A 24,381-nucleotide genomic window follows, 5' to 3' on the forward strand; every position below is an offset into this window, starting at 1 on the left:
TCATAATGACTGCACTAGCCATGAAGTATCAGCATCATAGCATGGGGCTAGGAGAGCACTCACTTTCTGCAATTACTCCTGAACAAAGTGTCTTGCTAACATTAGAATTAAATTAATCCACTTCCATGTCAGCCAACAAAATGTCCTTGTAAGAGCTAGCCATCATTTATTCTGTCAATCAATGGGGACTTCTGATCATCGAATGCCACCACAAACTCACTATAAAGGCTTAGGCAAAATATTCCCCCCCCCCAGTTTCAGTTTCTACATGTGTGCAAGGACCAAGGGAGTGTGATAGAGATGGGAAGGCACCACATTTTCTTGCACAAGCATGGCTGACTCCTGAACTGGCTGATTAGTGTAGTACACTACAGATGTACTCATTAGAAAGCATCACTTGGCTTTAGCTTCATACTGAGCAGATGCCTGGCAGACCTGCTAGGTTTGCATCAGTTTAAGAGGTGCAAAAACTTTGTCTGAAGCTTAACAAGCCACCTGGGGACAGTTGTGCATCTTGACTGAGTCAGTCAGATCAGGTATATTTCTTACTAAGACACAGTTTGGAACAGTACAATAAGACAAATATTTTTATCTCTCTACTTGCTGATTTTTTTAACCTAAAATCTTTCTTATAGATAGCAATAATGCTTGAGATTACAGGTGGAGCAGATGACTTTTCAGTGTTTTCCGCTGCTGAGGAGCACTACCGAGAAAGAGAAACTGAGAGGTGGCACCATACACTCTCTTCCTTCACAGATGCTTTCAATGATGTGAAAAGAGAGCTATGTAGTGAGCCAAATGTTTCCCCCACTGCCCCACACCATCCCTCTGTATTTCTGTAAGGTTTCATGAAATATAGGCCCTCTCCAGATGGGCCCTTTGCAGCATGTCCACCACGTGCTAGGGTTGCCTTGGGGCGGCGCGTGCACATGCCCCGCATCCCTAGCACATCGTCAGCGCACTGCAGTTGCACGGCGCCATACAAACGGTGCGCACGATGATTATGTCGCAGCTGTGCCGCCTACAAATAGCGCTGCGCAGCTGTGACGTAACGGAGCTGTCTCTGGTGCTTTGTGGCGCCACAAAAAAGGAGCCACTTTTTACAGCTCCTTCTTTGCTGTGCAGCTGCGCAGCGCTGTATGTAGGCAGCAGCGCTCTTGTGCAGCAAAGAGAGGCGCTGAGGAGGCACCTCTTTTTGGCGGTCTATACCTCGCCATAATTATGTTTGGGTTAAAGTTCTGGAAAAATTACTGGAGAACAGCATTCCACGACTGTTTGAAGGTAGAAGCAGCAAGTAGGCAGTGTTAAAGCAGCTAAAACAGAGGAAGCAGCTGAGTGATTTCATCCATAGCTAAGGCTCACCATTACTTCTGAGGATCTTAAAGGAGTGTTTCCTTAACTCTGGACTGTAAACAAGACAAGAGGATATTTCACTGTGTTCTCTGAATTAGTATTACTTTTTTCTGAGGAGGTGCCCAAAACCACTCTTTCAACCAGTCTTGTTCAGCAAGAAACAAGGTCAGGAGGAGGAGGCGGCAGAGCAGAAATACAGGGAGTGCCTTTATGTCATTACAGAAACTCCCATGGCTAATGAAGGACCAGCATTGTCAAAACTATGAAGAGAATCCACCCATATGTTGTTCAAAACAACAGAGATCACCATTATGTTGCCTAGTAGTGAGGGAGGCTTTTAAACTCTGTACTGTGCTTACATAGCCCAAGGTAGGAAGCATTTGTCAGGAAACCAAATGACTAGGTTGAAAACTATTGGCAAGGAAAATATGCCATCACATGAGGAAAGGGGGAAGAGTCCTCTCTCATTCTCTTATGCATGCAACACACTCATTCACCTTTCTTGTGCCCTGCTCCCTGCAAACAACATCTAACTTTTTATGGCCACTAATTATGCTCAGCCTTTAAAGGATTTTTTTTTGGGGGGAGCAACATTTTTTAAATGAAAAATATTTTTATAGTTCTGCAAATATCAGGGTTCCCTGAACATGGTGATTCCTTCCTCTTGTTACCATGTTTTGGGATACAAAACCATCATAAGCATCATATGTATCTCTATGCAAACCCAAGTTGCACGATAGGTTTTTAAGGAAGTCTGTTTAAATGTGGGATAAGCAAACTGAAAATTGAAAAAAATGCAAACAATACACATAAGGTAGTTGCATTCAAATGCGGACGTGACTAGTGTGTAGAAAACAGACTTTCAACAGCTGCAGGTTTAGTCAATCCTGCATGGCATGCTACAGTTGTTAAAATGCTCTCTTCTATGTGCCTATTAAACGTAGAACTGTGTTTTTCTGTTTCTTATATTGTTACTCTAATTACATACATAAATATCACAAGGCTTGACAAACACCATTCTTCAACCATCCTTTCACTGTCGTTGTGGTGGGCCTTTAAATTGACCCTGCTTATGGCAACCTTGCCATAGGGTTTTCTCAGCAAGATATATTCAGAGGATCACTATTGCCTTCTTCTGAGTTATAAAGAGTATGACTTCCCCAAGGTTACCCATAGTTGAGCTGAGATTCAAACCCTGATCTCCTGACATCCTAGTCCCATGCTCAAACCAATAGATCATGCTGGCTAGTACTTCAGAAATACAGATGAGAAACAGTGAAATCAACAGTTCCAAAAAAGTGCAACAGGCGTGTTTATTTTACATATTTTTGACAAAGGGATTATATTTTACTTAAGACAGGTTCCATTTAAAAACTGTAATCCATAGAACAAAGAGGACATTTGAGCATAATTAACCCAAGGGACAAAATAAAGGATGAAACATTAAAAATAAAAAGAACGATAAAAAGAATTTACAAAATGTTGATGTGGTTTAGCAGCTATCAGCTATTAAAACCTTGCTTCAGATATTATCTCAAGCAAACAGGTATTACTGTAGTTCTCCATGGTCCAAAACACACCGCAGAAATAATCCAGTCTGAGAACTGCGTTAACTGTCCTGGCTTAGTGCTAGGAAATCCTGGGAATTGCAGCTTCTTGTGACACCAAAGAATCCTGACAAAGAAGGCTAGATATCTCACAAAACTACAATTCCCAGGATTCTCTAGCATTGAGCCAGGACAGTTAAAGTGGTCTCAAACTGGATTATTTCTGTAGTGTGTTTTAGCACCATTTTAAGATAATACTGCTGACCTATCCAATGGTGCGTTACAGACCGCTTTGCGGTGGTCTGCTGGCGCTGCTGTTTGCTCTGCGAGGGAGCCGCAGCAGCGGAGCAAAAAAGAAGCTCCAAAATGGAGCTTCTTCCTGCAGCGCAGTTATGACGCCGCAAGGCGCCAATGGCGCACTCGCGACATCATAAGCGCCGTGCGATGTGCGGACGCATAGCATCCGCTACGTCAATATGGCGGCGGCCGTATGGAACGGCCCCCGCCATATTGTACGTATTCACTACGTACTAGGGTTAGGGGGGTGCGGAAGCACTGCTCCTTCCTAACCCTAATACATAGTGAATACGTACTTTATGGCAGTTTGTAACCCGCCTATAAGTCCATTATATTGTTTACTGAGATATTTACCCCAATATCGTTCCATAACTATTCTTAAGTACACATAACTGATCTTACAGCACACTCTTTACAAGGTTACCTCTGCTTTCCTCACATCTGTTTCCCAACTGTAAGCCCTGTAGGGCAAATGGCTATCTTCTCATTCTATGCTCAGATGTGGTAGTTTGTTCTAGATCACAGACTAGATCACATTGTAAGGTGCACAGTTTCATGTATGCCCTGAGTGATTAAGAAGGCAGAGGAGAACCAATACATTCTACTGTTCCTTTCCAGTTTCTAGTTCTAATAGGAGTGCTGCATCCACATGATATAATGATTGATTGTGCTGGGGGATAAAGGTAATTTCCATTCCATTCCTGGATTACCTTTGTTCTCATAGAATCATAGAGTTGGAAGAGACTACAAGGGCCATCCAGTCCAACCCCCGTCATGCTGGAATTTCAATCAAAACATCCCTGACAGATGGCCATCCGGCCTCTGTTTAAAGACCTCTGAGGAAGGAGACTCCACTACACTCCGAGGGAGTGTGTTCCACTGTTGAACAGCCCTCACTGTCAAGAAGTTCCTCCTAATGCTGAGGTGGAATCTCTTTTCCTGGAGCTTGCATCCATTGCTCTGGGTCCTATTCTCTGGAGCATCAGCAAACAAGCTTGCTCCCTCCTCAAGGTGACATCCCTTCAAATATTTAAACAGGGCTATCCTATCACCTCTTAATCTTCTCTCTTCTACAGGCTAAACACCCTCAGCTGATCACTATGGTCCTTCTTCCTTCGGTGTTTGTTTTATCCTAAGTACCTTGTTATGTATTTCCCAAACGTGGGGACCATAACGGAGACCCTCTGGCCTATGGGCAGCAACTGCAAGTGATGATGTCCTCTTCAGCCTACTACCAATACATCTGCAGTTAGAAAATGCAAGAAAAATGAATAATTATAATGAAGAAGTCAATGCTTGATTTAGTGACAACACCCAGCTGTGTTTATACACAGTATAGCTCAACTGCCCTTCACATGGGCATAGCTGCAAGATGGGACCTGTTTAGCAGGAATACACTTCTGCCGGATGGATGTGAGACATATTACTATTGTTTTTGTTTATACAGTATCAATATACACTGGATTTTAAAAGCAACAAAGGTGCCTGCCCCAGGGAATATGTAATCTAAATATGTACTGCTGGAAGAGGAAGACATAACTGAGTGTAAACAAGTGAAGAATATTGCATGTACATAGGCTTCACACAGGATGAGGATTAAGGGCTATACCAAAAGACTACAGTAGAAATGTGGATTTTAATAAGGAATCTTAACCAAGAAAGAAAGGCAGCACCATGTTGGTCAAGTGAGGGCAATTACTGCCCACCCATCAGTCAGTATAGCCTAGAGTAATGGATTAGAGATATGACAGTCCAGAAAATGTGGAGGACAGGAGTTGTCTACTTGTCATATAGGTATTTCAAGTAGAAGTTCCTAGCATAAGGGCAAAAACTGAACGTGGCAAAAGTCACTACCCAGTGAAATACACTGGGAAATGATATTAGTATAGGTGGAGGACAAGGCCACTGTTGATTTTGGAGGTGAAGTCTCTATTCAATAACAGTACTTGAATGATTATAACAACAGGAACACAGTGCCTGATCCTAATTCTAAAAACAATCACATCTCCATCCTAACTTGAAAGCATCATTTATGGATGCTATTAAGGTGTGTGTATGTTGTGGCGATTGCGGGGGGGGGGGGGGGAGGTTCATGTAGGACTAACTCAGGATAGCACAGCTTTCTCCACTCAACTCTCTCTTACTTTTCTGCAATTAGGAAGGGATCACACACTGTACATACTCATGTATAAACCTAGAAATTTAGGTTAAAAAAAATTACCCAAAAAAACTGAGTAGACTTATCCACGGGTCAATGTAAGTACTATATCTTAACTTTTATTTTAAAAAAGGAATGATCCCCAGTGAAAGACAAGAGTATAATCTGTCCTGGAAGCACACATACACACATCGACTCTTCCATGGATCCAGCTTTTTGCATGAGCACAAACAGTTATGCCTGCTGGAATTTTCTAAGTTTTTTGGCACTGTTTTCTTTTGCTTCATCCTTTAGATCCTTTGCTATATCCCCTAAGTTTTACCCTTGACTTATCCACAGGTCATATCAAAATCCATAATTTTGGCCGCAAAACTTGCCCTCGACTTATAAATGAGGTCGATGTACAGTTGAGTATATATGGTACTCAGCAAGCTCTAGATTTATTTTTGATGTAGGTCCAGAAGTGGAAAGAGGAAATGTGACCAATAAACAATATGGCTGAAATGCACATTTATTATTATTATTATTATTATTATTATTAGCTTTATTTAAAAAGCGCCATAAATCTACACGGCACTGTACAAAACCAAGTAAAATCAAGAATATATTAAAAACCTGCCTATGGCGCACAATCTAAAAGTTAAAACAACAAATTAAAACATCATAAGATTAATGCAGAAAGGTTCATTGGAGAACTTTAAAAAGTACTGTAACATTTTGACAAAATATTCCAAAACCTCTCCCCCCCCCCCCGCAATCGCCACAACATACACACACCTTAATAGCACCCTTAAATGATGCTTTCAAGTTAGCAATCATGGAGCTTCAAAACAAAAGATATCATTTTGTGTTAGAAGTACAGTGCACCCTTGCTTTACGTGGGGGATCTGTTCCAGACTCCCCCACGTAAAGCAAATACTGCCTATGCTTGAGCCTCATTTAAATGAATAGGGCTTGTGCATGTGGTGGTGCGGCCGCACGCGTGCACCACTGGTGCACACCTCATTCATCCCCATGGGATGCGCCGCCCCTTCTCCCTGGGTGGCTTTTAGCGTATGCTGAAAGCCGCGTATGATGCGGGCGTACTGTACAATCAGCCCTCCTTATCCACAATTTTTTTATCCACAGATTCAAGCATCCACAGCTTGAAAATATCCCAAAAAAGTATAAATTCCAAACAGCAAACCTTGATTTTCCATTTTATATAAGGAACACCATTTTACTATGTCATTGTATTTAATGGGACTTGAGCATCCACAGATTTTGTTATCCACGGGGGTTCCTGGAACCAAACCGCAGCAAATAACAAGGGCCCACTGTAGTACGTATATAAGATGGGACAACACATAGTAGAAGACAGAAGAAGAAAGCTTTCAGCAAATATAATAATAATAATAATAATAATAAGAAGAAGAAGAAGAAGAAGAAGAAGAAGAAGAAATTTATTTGTATTTTCCCGCTTCTCCCAATGGATCGAAGCGGGATTACAACCAAAAATCTCCATACAGGCAATCATGTGTAAAATACATATCATAAAAACAGCACAAAGTATAAAAATTTCAATTACAGTAATCGCAGGGCAGTGGGCAGTTATGCTGTTATGACCGGAAGTGGGGTTTCCTAAAGTTCTTTATAGAAGGTCAGGTGGGTATGCCCACCAGAAGAGATCCGTCTTTAGTGCCTTCTTAAAGGCATCTTTATGTAGAAGAACATAAAAATAAACGTGAAGAATCAGACAGTTAAGAAACAATGTAAAACCAAGAACTGTTAGGTAGGAAGTTGATGTGTGTTTTATCTTATATTTATTATGTTATGGGTGGGGTGGGGTTATGTTATAGGGGTTGTGTTGTATCATGTTTGTTATGATTTGTTATGGAGTGTTATCATTGTCTGATTGAATTATTTTAAGAAATGGGTGTAGTTATAACCAACAAACATAATTTAAAAAATAAATTTAATTTGTACTTTTTAAACCCACGGAAATACAGATATTTGTTTCAGAGAACAACATCAATTTCAAAAATGATATTGCTATTGCTTTTCCCAAACACTGAAATTAGTGCTAGACTTTCAGAATGAGATGAGCTCTCTCTTTCTCTCTCTAGCTCAAAACACATGAAGGAAAATATGCATGACAGTAAGGTGTTACAGTGTATTTTGTCCAGTTACGGGCCTTGACAAGGAAACTATTTTAAAAGACATTGAATTTTTAGGTTTCTACTAATAACCTGTACATTCCTGAAACAGATTTCAATTTTCCACTTTCACAAAAAGCTGAGAACTTCACCTGATACAATTTGATGCCCACTACAAGTTACTCATGCCACAGCTGACTACATATTTCAACACAACTGCACTCTTGTACTAAAAAAGGCGGCTTTTTATCGTTACATCTGAGTCTCTATGACACTTTGCATTGGAATGCTGTTTAAATGGCTTGCAACAATTAAATACCTGTCCCACCCCAAGAGTCTGGGTATAAATCCAATAAATAAATTAAATGCTTGTGCCAGTTTCTTTTTAGAAACTCTCTGTTAAAAAGCTATGGGGCAAAACTGCTACTGTACTTTTCCTGCTTGGAATTCCCTCATTCAACTTATAGGCAGATGTATAGTAAAGGTACAAAGGGGTTTAGTGCTATAAATCATACTCACTGTCCTGGGAGTAAAATCTTATTGAACTTAAAAAGATTTATTGGTGAACAGGCAAGCACAGGGCTGCGCTGTGTCACTTGATATTGGAAAGTTACTGCCAATGCATCCAAGGGAAATAACATAGGATGGTGGTTCTTAATCTGCCATCTGGGGACCCCCACAAACTGCTCCAGCCACAAACTGGTGGGAAGAAGCAGGAGAAAAGTTTTCCATCTCCCTCAGATGCCTCAAAGGGAAGGCTTAACACGATGGTTCCCAAACTTTGGTCCTCCAGATGTTTTGGACTTCACCTCCCAGAATTCCTGACTGTTGATTAAGCTGGCTGGGGCTCCTGGGAGTTGAAGTCCAAAAACCTGGAGGATCAAAAATTGTTAATGGTTCCATGTTCAGGTGGTATCATCGTCATCATCATCCTCATGCTTTTAAATCTTGAGTTATGTCTTACGGGGAGGGAGGGTCTGTGGCAACAAAAGATATTTAAAAGGGATCCCTGATAAAGAAAAGGTTAAGAGCCACTGTGGTGGCATGTTCTAATCTAGTGGACCAATTTATGTTAGTGCAAACACACCAGCTTCTCAGTAACTTTCTGCAGGGGTTTCCTCCATTTATGAAACCTTAAGTTTGCACATTTGCTTCTGCACAATTTAACTCAACACAGAATGCAGGTGCATTTTCCTCCAAGATTCTACAGTAATAAGAAAAGCCCCCCCCCCAACTCCCCCTTCCTAGCAAAAACAGAAAGGCAGCCAAAAATTCTTACATCCGTCCTTAAGGTAAGGAAATCATTGCTAGAAGAGAAGCAGCTGCTTGAGTCAAGGCAGGTAATAGGTAATAGAGTTATTTTTAGAAACAAGAAATGGAACAAAAGAAACCGGGTTGTCACATAACTTTTTATGCACAGAACCCCCCTCGCCTTGGGCTGTAGCCCTCCTGATAGCTACAGCCGGCATTATTTGCTGAAAGAGACCTCACCTGAAGCCTGCATGCTGTGATCTTGCCAGTGCCTTGATCATGGTCTTGCCAGCATGTCAGCTCCAGCCTCAGTGCACCACACTTCCACCGGCCCCTCTCCTTTTTATGTCCGCTGCCTTCAATGGCTTGGAATGCAGAAATGCCGGCACAAAAAGTGGGGCCAAGCCTCTTTATTCAGTTCCTTGGCTTGGGGCAGTTAAACAATAGCTTCCCTTTCTCTTGCTCCCCTTCTCTTCCACTCCATGGGAGTGTGCTGGAATCCCCAGCATGTGAACAGAAGCAAACTAACAGGGACAGACTTCTTCTCCTCCTCTCCCAAAAGGGGTGTGTGCATATTCAGAACAGGAGGTGACTTCATGCAGCCAAAACATGAGCCCGTCTAATGGAAAAGCAACATGCTTGAAACTGCCGCGCAACGATCCATTTAACACAATGCCTTTCTTAGTCACCGTTGCAACTCGTCACCTCTGAATGAAAGGACTGGGCATCAAAACAAGGAATATCAGACTTTGTGAACAGGAAGACAAACTCCATATCCAAAAAGAACATGTGAAACTAAAAGAAGCAGGGAACTATTTCCATATGAACATTTCCTCTGCAACTTAGGCAAAGAAACACGTAGCCAGAACATACACAACTCACAAACTCATTAACTACCACTTCCACTTGCTTTCAGATTTTAAGATAGAGTTTTTTGAAGTAATCTGATAGGAAGCATGCATTCTCCCACTCCCTTGCTTTTTACAAAGTATTTCACTTCTATACGTATCACAAAAGCTGCTCCCTTTTAGATACTGAGAGAAGTAGAAGTAGGGAACTATCAACACACAAACGTTTTCCAGTCTTTTTGCTTCTGATGCATTGCTTTAAAGACATGACATCACATCGCGACACAGAACAAATCAAACCTCATTTTTATTTTTAAAAAATAATAATCCAGAGTTTTGATTCCCACCTGCCCATCCAGAGCTGAAGAGAAGAACAGGCACAGGGTATTGCTTGAGGCCGAAGATGAGAATATCCTTTGCCAATACTACAGTTAACTACAATTAGACAAACTAAAACAAAATCAGCATATGCTGAATCCCCATCCTCCCTGCAGCTTCTGTGCTTTTCAAAGCTTGGACAACGTTCCTATAGTCTTCCTTCCGATTCACTGGATAACACACACACGCATTTCTTCCCTGGGCTGAGTCTCCCTTTCCTAATTCCCTTGTGAGTGTCTGTGTGCGTGTGTTTCCACCCTCCCCCCCCCCCCAATTCATTTGTCATAAGCTTCTGTTCTTTTGCTTATTATGCAACAGCTCTCATGGCCTCAGATTCTCCCCCCTCCCCTGCCTAGAAGTAGGAATAGCAGCTTTGATGATCCCACTTCTGCTTCTGGTCTCTGAGGAAATATGAGAGAGAGAGCCTTGGGACAAGTCTTGGGATGCCAAGTGTCTGTTTGTGCAAAGCTAGCCAGGCAAACAAATCCAAACTGAAAGTTACTCCCCTCCCTCACCAAAAGAAATTCAGTATGTCAGAAGTAAAACCTGTCTGACACTTTCTCTGCAGTTTGAAATGATGTACTGATTCACAAACCAGAGTTACAGCCCCTATTCTGACTCCCAAAGCTGCTCCACTATGAAGGTGGAAGTGAATGTCTAAACTTTGGAATCTGAAGCCAAGTTGCACTGAGTGAACTCCCCTTGACTTGATTGGGAAATGGGCTAAGGAAACCCAAACAACAGCTACTGCTATATAGGAAGCATTTGGAGCTAGAGCATGGCCAAGAGATGGCTGCCAAGCCCTTGCCTGAAGGACCCCCAGTGGATTGCCTGGAGAAGTTCGTTTCTTGGATGGCAGCTCCGTTACAAAGGGAGGACAGCCAATTTGTAACACACACAAAGATCTGGATATTTTCCCCTGCAATGGGTTAGTTCACCAGAAAGAGGTTCCACCACAGCAAACCAAGCTGTCCTGTCTGATTCAGGTCATGTCAGGTCACCTCTCAATGATACCTTGCAGTGAGATCCTTAAAGACCATCTACTCCACCTCTCAGACTTTTTTCAAACTGTTTTGACATTTTAAAACTGTGCCATGGCCCTTGCTGTTCAATGGAAGCATGCAAAAACTGAAACGTACCCCTCCCACAGTAAGCTCTGCTCCATCTCCTTCATCAAAGGCTCCCCATATACCAGTGATAATGCCTGTGTGCAATGCCACTAGTGCCAATAATGTGAAAGGGCAGCATCCCAGGAAACTGTGTGTTTTAGGCAAGTTTGGAGATGGATCTGGATGAACTTTGTTGTTGTTGTTTTTTAAAAATGGACATGAGCCATTGCTTCTGTCCCCAGACTCATATGAAACCTTAGACTTAGGGCCCATACAGACAGGCCAAAATAATGATGCTTTGGGTCACTTTGGACATATGGTGTTTAAATGACACACACATCTTAAGAGGCCCGAAGCCACTCCAAAGCTGTGCTCCAGTGCTTTCTCTTACTACCTGGATTGCATAATAGAGCAGAGGAGAGTCTATTAGTTGGTGCCATGGTAGCTTATTCTTTTTTGAGTTCCCAAGAATCGTTCTGCCCTAAGTGGTCTTGCTGACAGCAGGGAGATTTTAGTTTAATCACAAGAAAGTAATATTGCAGTGCACCAAAGTCTTCTGAGGTGGTTATGTAGATTGTAGAAGTTTGGAAGATGTGAGTTATTTATTTGGCACAGTATTTTCACACCACTTTTCAGCTTCAACAAGGGCCCTCAAAGAACTTTGTACAGCATAGGAAATGTACTTTTAAACATGAAAAGGCATAAAAATTCAAAAAAAGTCAAGGCTCAATCACATGTAAAAATAAAATAAAACTTTATGCAGAATAAGAATATTGGCAATAGTCTCTTTCGAAGGAAAGTCATTAAGTATTAACTATAGTTCTGCCACAGAGCTTCTGCTATATTTTGCATTTTTGGTGGTGCCACATATATAGAGGGCTCTAAAAATTATCTCCGCCAATGGGCAGATTTATTTGGCAGTTTTTCAGATGTTCTGCCCCTAAGGCATTTGACATTTTATAGACAGGGTGGCCATTATGTCCTTTTCTATTCTGCTATTGCTGGGAAAGGTGGAGGGAAGTAGTAAGAGAGGAAAGCTGCATTCTAGATGGATGGACCCTATGAAAAAGGTCACGGGTATGAGCTTACAGGAACTAAGCAGAGCAGTGGAGGACAGGGGTTCTTGGAGATGTCTCATCCACAGGGTTGCCATGGGTTGAGATTGAATTGAGAGCAGTTAACAACAACAAATTGTCCTCTGTCTTATTTTCTGGAATTCTGGAAGGATACTTCATACATGATTAGGAAACATAGTCAGGTTTAGTGACATCGGGGACTGCCTGAAGGAAGAGGCCCCTCCCTCCTAAACTGTCACCTTGGCCTCAGAGGGAGCGATCAGGCAGACCCAGCAACATCAGGGACAGCCTGAAGGAAGAGGCCCCTCCCTCCTAAACTGTCACCTTGGCCTCAGAGGGAGCGATCAGGCAGACCCAGCAACATCGGGGACAGCCTGAAGGAAGAGGCCCCTCCCTCCTAAACTGTCACCTTGGCCTCAGAGGGAACGATCAGGCAGACCCAGCAACATCGGGGACAGCCTGAAGGAAGAGGCCCCTCCCTCCTCAACTGTCACCTTGGCCTCAGAGGGAGCGATCAGGCAGACCCAGCAACATCGGGGACAGCCTGAAGGAAGAGGCCCCTCCCTCCTAAACTGTCATCTTGGCCTCAGAGGGAACGATCAGGCAGACCCAGCAACATCAGGGACTGCCTGAAGGATGAGACTTCTCCCTCCTTTAATTGTCACCTTGTATTTGTATTGTATTCAATTTTTACTGTACACCGCTATGATCATTGTGGAATAGCGGTCTATAAATAAAACGTATTATTATTATTATTATTATTATTATTATTATTATGTAGGTCATACAGCAAAATACAGTAAAATGCAAAATCCACAAAAGATCTATACCTTTATTGGAGAATTAAAATGCACAAAACACATCCTGCAGTTCTTAAGATGCTTCACTGGCTTCTTCAAGAGACAAAAAAATATATACTGTATAAAGAATCATACAGGAGAAGAAAAGTGATCATAGTAGAGTCACAGCCTACATTTTGTATCAGATGTTGTTTCTGTTGTTGTTCTGGTGGGATCTCAATGCCAGCAAAGCCCACTTTTCTTGTTGGCCATGTGGGGACAAGCTCAATAAAAAAACCCCAAATATAAAACTCTACCATTGTCATTTTTCTTCTCTTGTATGATTTTCTACACATTCTTTGATAAGAAGAAGCCAGTGGAGCTTTGAAATCTTGCAGGGTGTATTTTGTGCATTTCTGTTGGCCAATAAAGGTATCGCTTTGTTGTGGAGTTTGAATTTGCTTGCATACATGACTGCAATTATTTTAGGGTCTGGGCTTTATTATTTGCTCAGTTATGTTGTGACTGAGTTGACTTTCTTTTTTAAAAAAAAAAACCTGGCAGTGTGGCAGCTGTACACCATCAGGTTTGTCTGGGGGAGGAGAGGATAGAGGAGGAATGGAAGAGTGGAGGAATGAGCATTATTTCCCAGGGGTATGGATCTGAAGCTTCAATTTGCACAGACTGCCAGAAGCAGTATCACCAGCTTGTCGTTGCATTAAAAAATGTGAAATGTTAAAAAAAATGATGGCAATAGAGCGAGAATACTCATGCCACAGTCAGGCTCCCAATATGTTTTAAGTGTTTTTTTAGTGTTTATCTGTTTTAATCATGGTTTTCATGAGGTTGGCATTTAATTTCTTTTTAACTTTTGTAAATTAATGTTTTAGTTGGATCTTTAAAAAATATTATAATTATTGTCTTGGATCCCATTTTGGCCGGAAGGCATGATATTAGTGCAAACAAGAAAATACAAATAAATAGATAAATAAATAGGGAGTTTGAAAGAAGAACTGTAGTCGGTGAGCTGTTGAGGAAATACCCTGAAGCAGCTAAGTACACCATTTTACCTTGAACAATAGTACTGAAAAGACCAACAACTCCTAGCTTAATTTCTAGTGTAGGTTAGAAATGTCCATCCCAAAACTGAACCTTATCCCAGCAGTTATCCCAAAGAATGAGAAGAAAAGGTGATCAGAAGAAGGTAACAACACTTTAGATGGTATATATGACCCCAACCAGATTGGCTAAAAGAGGTAAACATGGGAAATTGAATTGTTGGAAATGTAAAGGAAAAGTGGGATCTTTATACCATATACGATGGTAGTGTTGTAAAGAAGAAAAAAATGGAAACAGATACATAGGAATATTATATGTACTCTTAATAAGAATATACCATTAAGTTCTGAACTTTTTTGTTGTTGAATATAACGGATACAATCCCTGACAATTTGGCTCAAGATGAATTGAGTGTATTACTTTACATGATTACTGCCGCTCGATTGATTTATGCGAAACATTGGAAATCCAACATAATACCTACAGTAGATGAATGTATTCTAAAACTAAATGATTTAGCTGTATTAGATATATTGTCTATGTATGGTAGTAATAGAACATCTCAACAGTATGATGAAAAATAGAAACGAATAGTGAAATTGTGGAAAAAGACAGACCACAAATCAGCATTGATATAGTTTAATATCATTAAGAAATTTATCTAAAGATTGGTGTTTTTTCTGCCATATTATTGATTCTATTTTATAAGCTAGAGAACTGATGAAACCAAATTGTATTTGAAGTTTTGTGAAATAAAATAATAATAATAATAATAATAATAAAGAAGAAGGTAACAAAAGAGGAAGGGAGAGCATACTTGGCCAGACTCTGAGAGGAAGGGAGGCAGAAATTCACATACGGATTAAAAAATGCCAGGCAAATTGGGTTCAAATCTTTAGTGTCTTTTATTGTACCAACTTCGTAAAGAAAAAAGAATGGATTAAAGCCCAAATCTATCATCCTGTCCGCCATTTGTTGTTGTGTGCCTTCAACTAGTTTCCAACCTAAAGCATACCTATTACAGCAGTGGTACTCAAATTTTTTACATGTGGAACCCCCTTTACATCTACATGCAGACATCGCATCCCCCCCCACTTGACATAGTATAGGAATAAAAATATTTTGTTTATTTAGTGTGCCTATTTTCATTCACACATTCACGTATATTCATATTTTAACATTTTATAAGGAAATAACATCCAAATTAGAACAGTGTTATTTAAGTAAATTTAATACTCCTCTCAATGTATGTGTAAATTTTATAGATAAAAAAGAGGACACTTAATAGAAACTGTGCCACTGAAAGGCTACACTTTCTCCATTTTGCATTTCTCAATGAGGAACATTCCACTGCAACTTTTCCTTCTGTCACTTAAATGATGTGACATCCAGTGCACCAATTAATTATGTGAGCACTTCAGGAATTGCCATGCCGTACCCCAACACTATTTTAAAAATCCCACAGAATGGAAGCAGTTCTAATAGAGGGACAGGTTCTTGCAGAAATAAGCTCCTCTTATAAAATCCTTTCAATATATCCTACCTACTCTAGATCCTATCTACTCCCCATAATTTCCCATGGCATAGCATAATTCTACCTACTCTCAAATATATGTGTCTGAAAAATATTGTTCTTTGTGATGGGATGCAAAATGAGACACATGCCCTGTTTGCATTAACAAGACTTTCCCAGAATGATATTGCTGTCCCTAGACAAGTATGAGTTAAATTCCAGTTTCACCTGTGTTGTCAGTTTAAATGGAACATATTTCCAGCAATCTGAAAAGGTGAGACCTTCATTTATCATCTCAGAGGTTGTTTATCCAAAGAACAGAGGAATACTTGAAATACCAAAGCAGCTTCCCAAAGCGATCTACTTACTGGAAACAGCTTTCTAAAACACCATCACTGATATGGAACAGGTCTGGTGGTTGGGGAGGGGAAACAAAATCTATGTACCTATGTTTCTTCAAGTTGCCTATCAATTTATGGTGACCACATAAATTTCACAGGGTTTTCTTTGGCAAGGAGTACTCAGACGTGGCTTTGCCAGTTACTTCCACTAAAATATAGCCTAAATAACTTGGTATTTGTTGATGGTCTGACCCTGCTTAGTGTCCAATGTCAGACAGGTGCTGGTGCATATAGGATATTTAAGCTACACATTTTTATTTCACCCCTTGCAAAGTGAGCATGCTGATTAGAGACAAAACGGCGGGTGGGGTATTTACTGGTAGTTCTTCATTTGAAACAAAACAAAACCCTGCCATCTAAACAGTTGAATGTCAAAGCTCTCTTGCAAGCATAGCATAGTATCTCCATTTAAACAGATATCTGTCACACTGGTAACAATGCAAACTGCCTAGTGGCTGCTATTTACAGATGTTTTCAAAAATAGCAAAGAAGAATAATGTAGTGACAGGAGATATGCAACTGCTTGATGGATGAAAGGAAAGGAAGGTTTAGATAGGATAAAAAGCCAGCTTGCTTCCAGGGAGTCCACTGTTGTTGTGACAAGAACTACTGATAGTATCCCCAAGGCCTATTGTGTCTAAGACATAACTGATAAGTGAGGCAAAGCCACCAGCTTGCTGTGCCTCAAAAGCAAAATACAGCACTTAGGGTGTCTGGGAGCCATTTCATACATTATACTGAAGCAAACATAGGGTACTAACTGAATGTCTACATGGTCAAAAGGGAGCTGCAAAAAAGTAAACTCCCAGACATGGGTGATTCATAGCTTACCCAGTAAAAATATATATTGTTTACACTCACACTCTCTTAGATACCTATACACCAAATGTGTATGTGTGTGTGCAAAGTGGTCACTTTCTACTTTTTTATTTTAAAAAAATGACAGCTTCATATATTTTTCTTGTATTCCATGGGTCTGCATTTAAACAAGTTTGAAGATTAGCTGACCTGCCTGTTTTACTGTATTTGGTGATCTTTTCTGTCTTCATGTTGTATTTGGAGGTATGACTGTTTTGATTATTTTACTGTTTTACAATGCAATACTATCTGGAATATATGGCAACTGCGATAGTTTACAAATAGGCAGAAGTCGCTCTCAACATCTCATTCAGTAGTTCCCAGACTCTGGGCCTCCAGATCTTTTGGGTTTCAGCACCCAGAATTCCTGACTACTGGACAAGCTGGTTGGGGCTTCTGGATGTTGAAGTCCAAAAGCCAGGGGGAGAAGGGGGGAGAGGTTGGGGAACAACTGTCATTATTCCTCTATAACCCCCTTCTGCATGCTGATCTCAGAGATCAATTGGCAGAGATCAAGGGGTGGAGTGAATAGGAAGCTGAGTTATGAAAGCCTCCCCCATCAACAAAGTTAGGCAAGGGACAGCAGACGCCTAAGTAACTTCCAACATTCCTAGGCAGGGAGGTGTTTAGATTCAACACAGCCTCAGCAGATTTAGTGTCAACTAAATGGACCATCAGACATTTAGGTGAGTTAGGATTGCATTGTTAATTCAGTCTGTACAGGTTCCAAGTATGGATTGTTTGTACTGTTTGTACAATTTGCACAACACCCAGCTATGGATATGGATGAAGGATATGATAGTAAGTAAATAAAGAAGATCAGCAAATGTAATATATTCTTTTTTAATAATTTCCTTGAATCGACAATTATATAATGAGCACCATAACAATGGCTGCATGCACTCATGCTGCAGAAATAATCCGGTTTGACAGCACTTTAACTGCCATGGCCCAGTGCTATGGGATTCTGGGGACTGCAGTTTATTGTGGCCCAAGAGCAGAGCTCCGTGGATGCAGCCAACGTCTGCCCTAGAGCTGTCTGGAGACAGTACAATTGTGCATCAGTACCAACTAATTCCACAGAACGAATGCAGCGTTGTAGATCCGAGTGATCAGACATCAAGCTATACTCCTCCAGAATGTAGGTTAATTATCCATAGTGGACTGGCTACACTAAAAACAGAAGCAACCACGCAGGACAATTAAGTGTTTCACACACTCCTCTGCTCTTTCTACCTCATCAGCTTTTATCCAACTGTTTTTCCTAAACAAACTCCCCCTAGAAAGTACCCAACTAGCAGCATGAAACATAAAATTAGAAGCCAATAGTAATATCAGATATATACTGTGAACCTTCCACATTCCCTGGGGTTAAGGGCACAAGACACCCGTGAAAGTAGAAAAATACAATTTATTTTTTAAAAAAACACCACTATTTTTTAACCTGAGAGAACACCTCTCTGGGAATCTGTAAGTCCACCAGGCAATTCTATGGTCAACATCTGCCAGAAGGTGACCATGAAATTGTGCTGGAGGACTTGTAAATGCCTAGAGAAGTGTTCTCTCTAGGACTCTCTAAGTCATACAGTGCAGCTTTAAGTGGAAGTTGACCATAATAGACCCACACTTGAGAATCTAGAGTTTCCTAGAGAAAACCTATTAACCAAATCTGTGAATAATCAGATCTGCAAAAATCAAATCCACAAATGTGGTGGGTCAACTGTAAAACAACAACAAAACAATTGCCAGCACCAAAAGGTACAGACACAGCTCACAAGAATGCTATCTCATTGAACTAATATTTAGATTCATTAAACGTACATGGAAAACAAAGGAACATATCTGGTAAAAATATTAACGTAAAGATTTACAAATGGACTAAATACCTGAAAAATCAAATATATCAGAAATCTGCAGTATATCAGAAATCTGATAAAAAAGAAAGAAACCAAAACCAGTTGCCTCCTAATGCCAGCATGTACAATTCAGCCACATCTTCCCCTCCTGCACTGTTGCCATCTTTTTCCCTTTAGGACTGCCAAGGTACAAAGCTACAGCACAAGCAGATGTCACAGTAAGCAGAATTCTCATCATGGCTCCCTCCCAATTCTGTCTACTTCCTGGCAATAGCGCACAATCCACCCAGTATCTAGCCCTTGTGTACATGTTTTGTTACTATCCTATCTACTTCTTGACTTCTTCTTACTCCAGGTGACATTTTATCCTCACAACCACCTTGTCAGGTCGGTTAAGCTGAGAAAAAATCTCACCGTCCTAAGGCCACCCAGTCAATTTAATACCATAGATATCATTTATAAATAACTTCTGTGAGAGGAGGGAAATGCTCTGCTTAAATTCACACCATCTTCCAAGCATGCTAAGAAGGCAAAACTTGGCATGGCTGTGGTTTACTGACAGCCCCTGACAAATTCACTATACCTTGGTTTCATATCACTCCAGGTACTGCTATCAGTCACCAAGCCTAATTGGCCGTGCCTGGCATTTAAACTGCATTCCAACAACTAATGGCCAGCTACAATGCCAATAACCGCTCCTGCTATCTCAGGGATGGAAGTCATCAAACCTGGGGTGTTTGTTATTACATGTTCCAGAGAAGAGAGGCTGCCACTTATTCTGATGGATTGGAAAGATTCCAGTGTGGCTGCTCTAAATTATCAGCCTTTATAAATACATAAAATCTGCAGCTACACCACTTGATATTTTACAGAAAACATTTACTCTTTGGAAAGAGAAACTCAGTCTGACCACAGAACACAGATATTTAGCATTTCCATTAATTCACTTCTTTACTGCACTTCTTTAGAGACGGCTCCAGGCCCGAGAGGCCCCTGGACCCAGTGCACTCTTGGTGGGCCCCCTCTGCTGTTCATGGGCCCTGAAGGGTTTACTTGGCATCTGTGATAGCCTATTGCTGTGCAATGCCAGGTGGCTGGCTGGTGGCAACCATCTTAATTCCTCACTGTGTCCTCGAAATTATGCTATGCCATGGGGAATTATGGGGAATTACAATGACTGTTAGGTCCAGGTGTGGCTTAAGAGTGCCAGACTAGGGGTAAAGTCAAAGAGTGTCAGTGGTGTGATCCGGCAGCTAATCAAACATACCGCTGCCTTTCTCTATAGCAGTGAAGTAGTACTTTCTTTCTACACATATTTCAGCCTAGATCAGGGCAAACAGCAGACCTCATTCTTCTCCAGTGTTCAAGCTGAATGCAGTGCTACGAAAGCATCTTAGCTTACTCTTAATAACTTGCTGGCATGCTGTGCCAATTAGGGGACTACTGGCATAACATATGCGAAGTCCCCTGAATATTCAGGATGCATTCTACAGGAATCTTTATTATTTATAGTACTATTATTTATTATTCTTATCAACAATGTAGAGATCCTTTTCCTCACCATAACATTTTCAGTTGTCTGTTTTGTGCAGAAACTGGACTGCTGTATTTCTTCAGTTTTCTTACATAAAGAGAACAGAAAACCCCACAGTTGATGCCATTGATTGTCACTGGAGGAAAAAAAAAGACACATACACACCCGTGTGGTGGGATTCCTCCTCCCCAGAATAATGTACTCTGTCTTTTTTCTAAAGAAGTCAGTTATCTGTCTATGTCCCCACTGCAGTCCTGAGATGAATATTAAGTTATATTACTCAAGTTAAGAGGATGGCTGGAATCCTGAGTTCATGCCTACTGGTGGGAAAGCATCCTACGTAGAATTCAACTCATGGACACTTTTGTTAGTAGAAGAGGGGATTTTCAACAACTCATCTTTCCCAAAATTGCTGAATTGAATTATAGCCACAAATTACAATCCACTACAAATGGACTGAGCAAAGAAAATGGCTTCATGCCGCACTACATACATTAATGCAAGCATCCTTGCTACTGCACATATAACAAAAGGAATCTTCTCAGAGTTTTGAGCCCATGGAAACTGACTTTTGGTAACCAGATTTATTGCTTTCACAAATCAACACTAACTCACCACTGTAAATATCTGGAAGACCTGTAGCAGTTTACATAGCCCTTTGGAAATTCTGGGCCATTGATATTATTTGGGTCTTTCTGGATCCTACTGCATTCTATCCCACTCCGCAACTGTATACATATGCTTTATACCTGAGGCCTTAATACCACTCCACATTGCATCCAAAGACGCAAGTTTATAACCATGAAAGTTCATGCAAGAATAAAAAACAGTAAGTCTTAATGCCAGATTTCTTTTTTTTTTCTCTTCCTTCTTTCCACTTTTTTATTTTAGTTCCAGTAAGCCATCACCCAGTTGAGCTGCTGAAAGACATTCCTGTTCCTCTGCCTGTCCTCATTTAATCCATAACAAGAAATTCTCTTTCTCCAGTAGAATGCAAACCATCTGCTAAGGTAAAGGTTTTGTTTATAAGACTACACTTTAACCATTGTGGAACAAGTTCCAATGTCATATTTTAGCTGTTTCATAATTAAAGGACTTGTTCAAGCTTTAATTTTTTCAAAGAGAAAATCCTCAGAGAAGGATCTTCAGAGAGTCACAAAATTCAATATAAATTACACTGCGAAGTTGAAGGCTTTTATAACCAGCATCCATAGTTTTTTGTGGGGGTTTTTGGGCCGTGTTCTGGAAGAGAAGATGCCAGTCACAGCTGCTGGTGAAACAACAGCAATAAACTCTTCCCGAACATGGCCATATAGCCTGAAAAAAATCACAAAAACTATAAATCACGCTGTATCACTCACTTTTTAAGAGTATATATATCAGTGATGGCGAACCTATGACACGCGTGCCAGAGGTGGCACTCAGAGCCCTCTCTGTGGGCACATGTGCCGTCGCCCCAGCATAGAGTTTGCCAGAGTTTGTTACTAGAAAGCCAGAGGGACATGGCACTTTGCAATTAATAAGTGGGTTTGGGGTTACAGTTTGGGCACTCGGTTTCTAAAAGGTTCACCATCACTGATATATATTATTCAGGGGTACCTGTGTGAGACAGAAAATAACACAAGATCATTTTTTGAATGGAGATGCTAGAGTATGAATATGGTAATATGGAACCTTCCACATTCAGATTTTTGCACTCTACAATTGAGCAACACTCCTAACTCTACAAATAGCATTACTAAAGTTGAAATCCTTGTGCACATCTGCAAAATATATTTCAGAGTGAACACACAAACCTATAAAGATGCCAAAATTTCCATGGATGGGCATTTCCCCCCCAGTAATGCAAAAAATGCCCATCCATGGAAATTAAACCAACTAATGATGTGAACTTCAAAACCAAATGTTCTGTAATGTATTTTGTGCCTTTTGATTGGTCTAATAAAGGTCTCAGCAACTTTTTTTTTTTGCTATATTTTGGTGTATGGCCAACATGGTTACTCTTGGATAAATATCTTCAAAACCAAGGACAGTCATTTACAAAAGTTCTCTGGTTGTAAAATTCAGCAGCTTCGTGCAGTCTGTTTTCTTTGCTCCTCCTTCTAAAGTTACTTTATAAAAGAATGAATATAATGACTTGCTGAAGCCATCCACAACTGAGTAGTTGCAGGTAGACGTTTCTAGGTTCTAGAATCACAGAGTCATAGAGTTGGAAGAGACCTCAAGGGCTATCCAGTCCAACCCCCTCCATGCAGGAGCACAGAATCAAAGCATCCCTAACAGATGGCCACCCAGCCTCTGTTTAAAAACCTCCAAAGAAGGAAAGTGCGGTGGAGTGGGTTCCACTGTTGAACAGCTGTACTGTCAGGAAATTCTTCGTAATGGTGAGATGGAATCTCTTTTCCTGTAGTTTGAATCCACTGCTCTGGTTCTATTCTCTGGAGCTGTCCTATTTAAACACTTTGAGACTTATACAATTAGAAGTTCCAATCTTACAGAAGCCCACAATTAGCTAAATTCTGTGAAGATTGAAGAAGAAAATATGGGGGAAATGAAGAAAATATGGGGATATTATGTTATATATTTTACACACATCAGTTAAAACACCAAAACATAGCACAGTGGGTGGTCATCTTGGGATGTCTCACTCCTGAATCTTTAGGTAATGAAACCGAAAAAGGTCTTTCTAGATGATTTGGAGAATACAAAGTTAGTCATTTTTTAATACATAAATACAGGCTAAAACAGCCACCTGTTCAAAGGACTTTTTCCCCCCAAAAACCTTTTAAGAGATTTCTTTAGTGTGGGATGGTAAATGCTTTTCTAAGAATAAAAATGCAGGGATTATGTGCCCAATATACTGAGAGTTAAGATTATGTGTCCACACTCCAGTTAATCCTTGTTCTACAGAGATTTATGATTTAAACAGATAAATTTGCCTCAGGACAAGAACTGTCGGTAAGTTTTATTTTTGCTGTGCAGATTTGTCAAACACATAAACACACACACACACAAGATTTCAGACTCTATGCAGTACATTGGTGTGGCAAGGATCTAGAACAATCCTTTAAACTGCAGATTAAAGAAAATAGGGCAATGCTTTTAATACCGATTCCTTGTACGAAGTGTCTCTTCTTAGACTTTTTACGCTGTTACTTAATACTATACATCTTGGACTAATGAAGAGCCACTGTTCCACTCATTTAAAACAAAAGGAGCAAAAACTGGGAAGCAGCCAATGAAATTTCCAAAAGAAAAAGGAGTCATGTCTCAGGATGGTAAAAATATGACCTTCTATTTGCTCAGGAAACACAACATGTTTCAACCTGTAGATGTTTTAAATATCTTGTTATATATATAAAATCACCCACCAATGGCACTACTTTTCTGTGGTGGTGAGATGCTGATGGCAACAGTGCTGCTGGTAGGATCTCCCATATCTCCATTATGGCTTCCAGTAAGAGCAGCAGGGGTTAAAAAAAGTGCTTCCACTCTGCATGTGAGTGCCCATGCTTGCAAGACACTGGGCCCGAACAGACAGGATAAAATAATGCTGCTTTGGGTCACTTTGGAGGTATGCTGTTTAAATGACACACACATCTTAAGAGGCCAGAGGTTTTGAATCAGAAGATTCTCTCCACCTCAGGCTTTGTAGATGTACAGGTTTTCAATTTTGGGTGAGTGGTTTAATCTTAAGGTCCTTATTTTCATAAATATCTCTACAGCTTTTGTTTTTAAAGTCATATATTAGAGGTATCAATGCATTGGGAGACTTCACAGTGAGTTCTCCATTTTGTTTTATACAGTCTTAGATATTTTGCTCTCTTCTTGAAATCCATTTTATTTATTCAGTTGTGTAATACAGTTGCCCTCTGTTTTCACAGGGGATCTGTTCTGCCCCTCCCCATGGAAATATGCCTATATTCAAGCCTCATTGACTTGAATGGTGGCTTGCGCCTGTGGGCACACACTCCACTCTGTCTCCCTCCGTTTGCCACCCGCGAACAGGTGAGGGATGCGGACCTGAAGTCCACAAAAACAAAGAGGCAACCGTATTTGATTTACATGTTTAAGAAGACCCTTTGTTATTCTTAACATAGAAAGCACCTCCCCGGTAAGTGCAATGTGCCTGATAGAACAGCCAATTTATGAAAGAGTACAGATGAAGAAAAATACTGTGCATATTTAAATGCTTTACAACTACAGATACTGCTGGGTTTCCCCTCTTA

At 40.5% G+C, this 24,381-nt stretch overlaps 1 protein-coding gene across 5 annotated transcripts in view; it reads right to left on the reverse strand.

Annotated features, from left to right (window-relative positions):
- The window catches only part of LOC149316626 (ras GTPase-activating protein nGAP-like), a 280,129-nt gene that overhangs the window by 111,939 nt on the left and 143,809 nt on the right, over nucleotides 1-24,381 (reverse strand). Inside the window, exon 1 of one of the 5 annotated variants that reach the window (XM_089515964.1) lies at nucleotides 8,982-9,172. The exons of the other annotated variants lie outside the window; for them this stretch is intronic. Coding sequence (XP_089372090.1) covers nucleotides 8,982-8,994 — 13 coding nt within the window. The 5' untranslated portion in view covers nucleotides 8,995-9,172. Of the gene's footprint in view, nucleotides 1-8,981; nucleotides 9,173-24,381 lie in introns of those variants that run through there. 5 annotated transcript variants of the gene reach the window in all.

Source organism: Sceloporus occidentalis, unplaced genomic scaffold (genome assembly GCF_023333645.1).
Source record: "Sceloporus occidentalis isolate IW3139 unplaced genomic scaffold, rSceOcc1.0.p SCAF_3, whole genome shotgun sequence".
Classification (NCBI taxonomy): domain Eukaryota; kingdom Metazoa; phylum Chordata; class Lepidosauria; order Squamata; family Phrynosomatidae; genus Sceloporus; species Sceloporus occidentalis.